General features: G+C 50.2%; 1 protein-coding gene across 1 annotated transcript; it reads left to right on the top strand.

Moving 5' to 3' along the window:
* Positions 1-5: 5 nt before the first annotated feature.
* On the top strand, positions 6-1,514 carry LOC108356685 (endochitinase A-like; the record flags this gene model as incomplete). The annotated part of the gene is made up of 1 exon (XM_017607785.1): positions 6-1,514. A coding segment is annotated over one exon (1,509 nt), but the record flags the coding sequence as incomplete, so codon positions are not given.
* Between the last annotated feature and the right edge of the window lie 3 nt (positions 1,515-1,517).

Here is a 1,517-nt window from a genome sequence, read left to right on the forward strand (position 1 = left end):
TAACAACAACGGAGCCGGAGGGCACCACCAGTTTTCAAATCGACGAGACCACAGTTGTTGAGGCGAATGATGAGTCTGCTACTGTTCCGGAGGCTATCCCCCTGCTGGAAGCAATTTCGAAGCAGCAGCAGTTGGAGTTTCAAAAATTGAAAGTAGAATCGGTTGAAGATGAGGCGTCAATAAAAACAACTTCACCCGAGACAGCAATCAACGAGCAAACAACAACAGCTGATGACGATAATACAACAATCGAAACCAAAACAATTGCCAACGAAAAGGTTGATACAACAACAGCGAAAGAAGCAGTCGAAAAGAGCGAAAAGTCAGTAGAAGCAACAACAGCTACAGAAACAACCACACAACCGTTAACCAGTGCAGTCGCATTGTCATCAACAATAATCGCAACAACAACAACAACGAAAATACACTTAACCACCACTCCAAGTACGGACCGGTTTCGTAGCTCACCCGCCGCCGCTGTCGTCGCGCCTATCCGCATTGCTACGGACAAACAAGTATCCGACGTTGTCAAGTCAGCCACCGCTCCGACCACGGATGCGACTATTGGCGAGGAGACAGCGCCGTCAAGTATCGACGTCGTGAGTGATGTGCCGAGGAGTGGCAACAACGATCTAGTGAATGTCGCTGCCGCGAGCAGCATCAAGACCAGCGACACCAAAAATGACAGCCGCACTAAGAATAAAAACAATAAGAAGCCGCCAGCGCGCATTGCAGCGTCAGCGAAGGCAACGATGGCGGCGAGCGAAATAAATATTGAACAAGAATTGCGAATGATTAATGAATTGGTGAAGGGCAAGCGACAGTTGGCCGCGTTGAAAATGGCAGCTTTAAAGGCAACAACAATGACACAAGCAGCAACATCAGCACAAAAAACCACTGCCAGCGAACCAAAGTTGGTGGTGAAAAAATCCGCAAACGCGGCTGAGAATGAACAGAATGCGCGTGGCGTGGCGGCGGTTGAGGTGCGGCACGATGTTGATGAAACAACAACTAAAGTGGCGACAGTAACGGCTGAAACCACAACAGTGGTCAACTCGCCCCTGGTTGCGGCCAGTGGCAGCAAAAACGAGGTTCTACATACGACAGCAACAACAACAACTGATGGAACCAAAGCAGCTACACAAAAAGAGGCGACGGCTAAAATGGAAAGTGGTAGCCAGCCAGCAGAAACCACAACAGTGGAAAACACTACAGCGGCGGAGGCACTTAGTAAGATCGTTGAGCTTGCGACCACAACAGCAACAGCAACAGCAGCAGCAAGTGCAGAGCCTGATTTTGAGGCCGAGGCCACGGCGCCAAGCGTAGAAGCAACTGGTGCGACACTTTGGTCGCGGATTATGCCTCTATTTGGCTTTGGCGTAACAGCGGTGGAAACCGGAGCTAAAGCTGGAGCCGCACCAACAGCAGCAGCAACAACAACAGCAGTGCCAGCGGCCGAGGAATTAGCTGGAGGCGCTGCAATTGGTAGTATTAGTAGTAGTAATCGATTTAGTGGC

Source organism: Rhagoletis zephyria, unplaced genomic scaffold (genome assembly GCF_001687245.7).
Source record: "Rhagoletis zephyria isolate East Lansing unplaced genomic scaffold, Rhagoletis_zephyria_1.1 Rzeph_scaffold_63343, whole genome shotgun sequence".
In the NCBI taxonomy this organism is placed as follows: Eukaryota; Metazoa; Arthropoda; class Insecta; order Diptera; family Tephritidae; genus Rhagoletis; species Rhagoletis zephyria.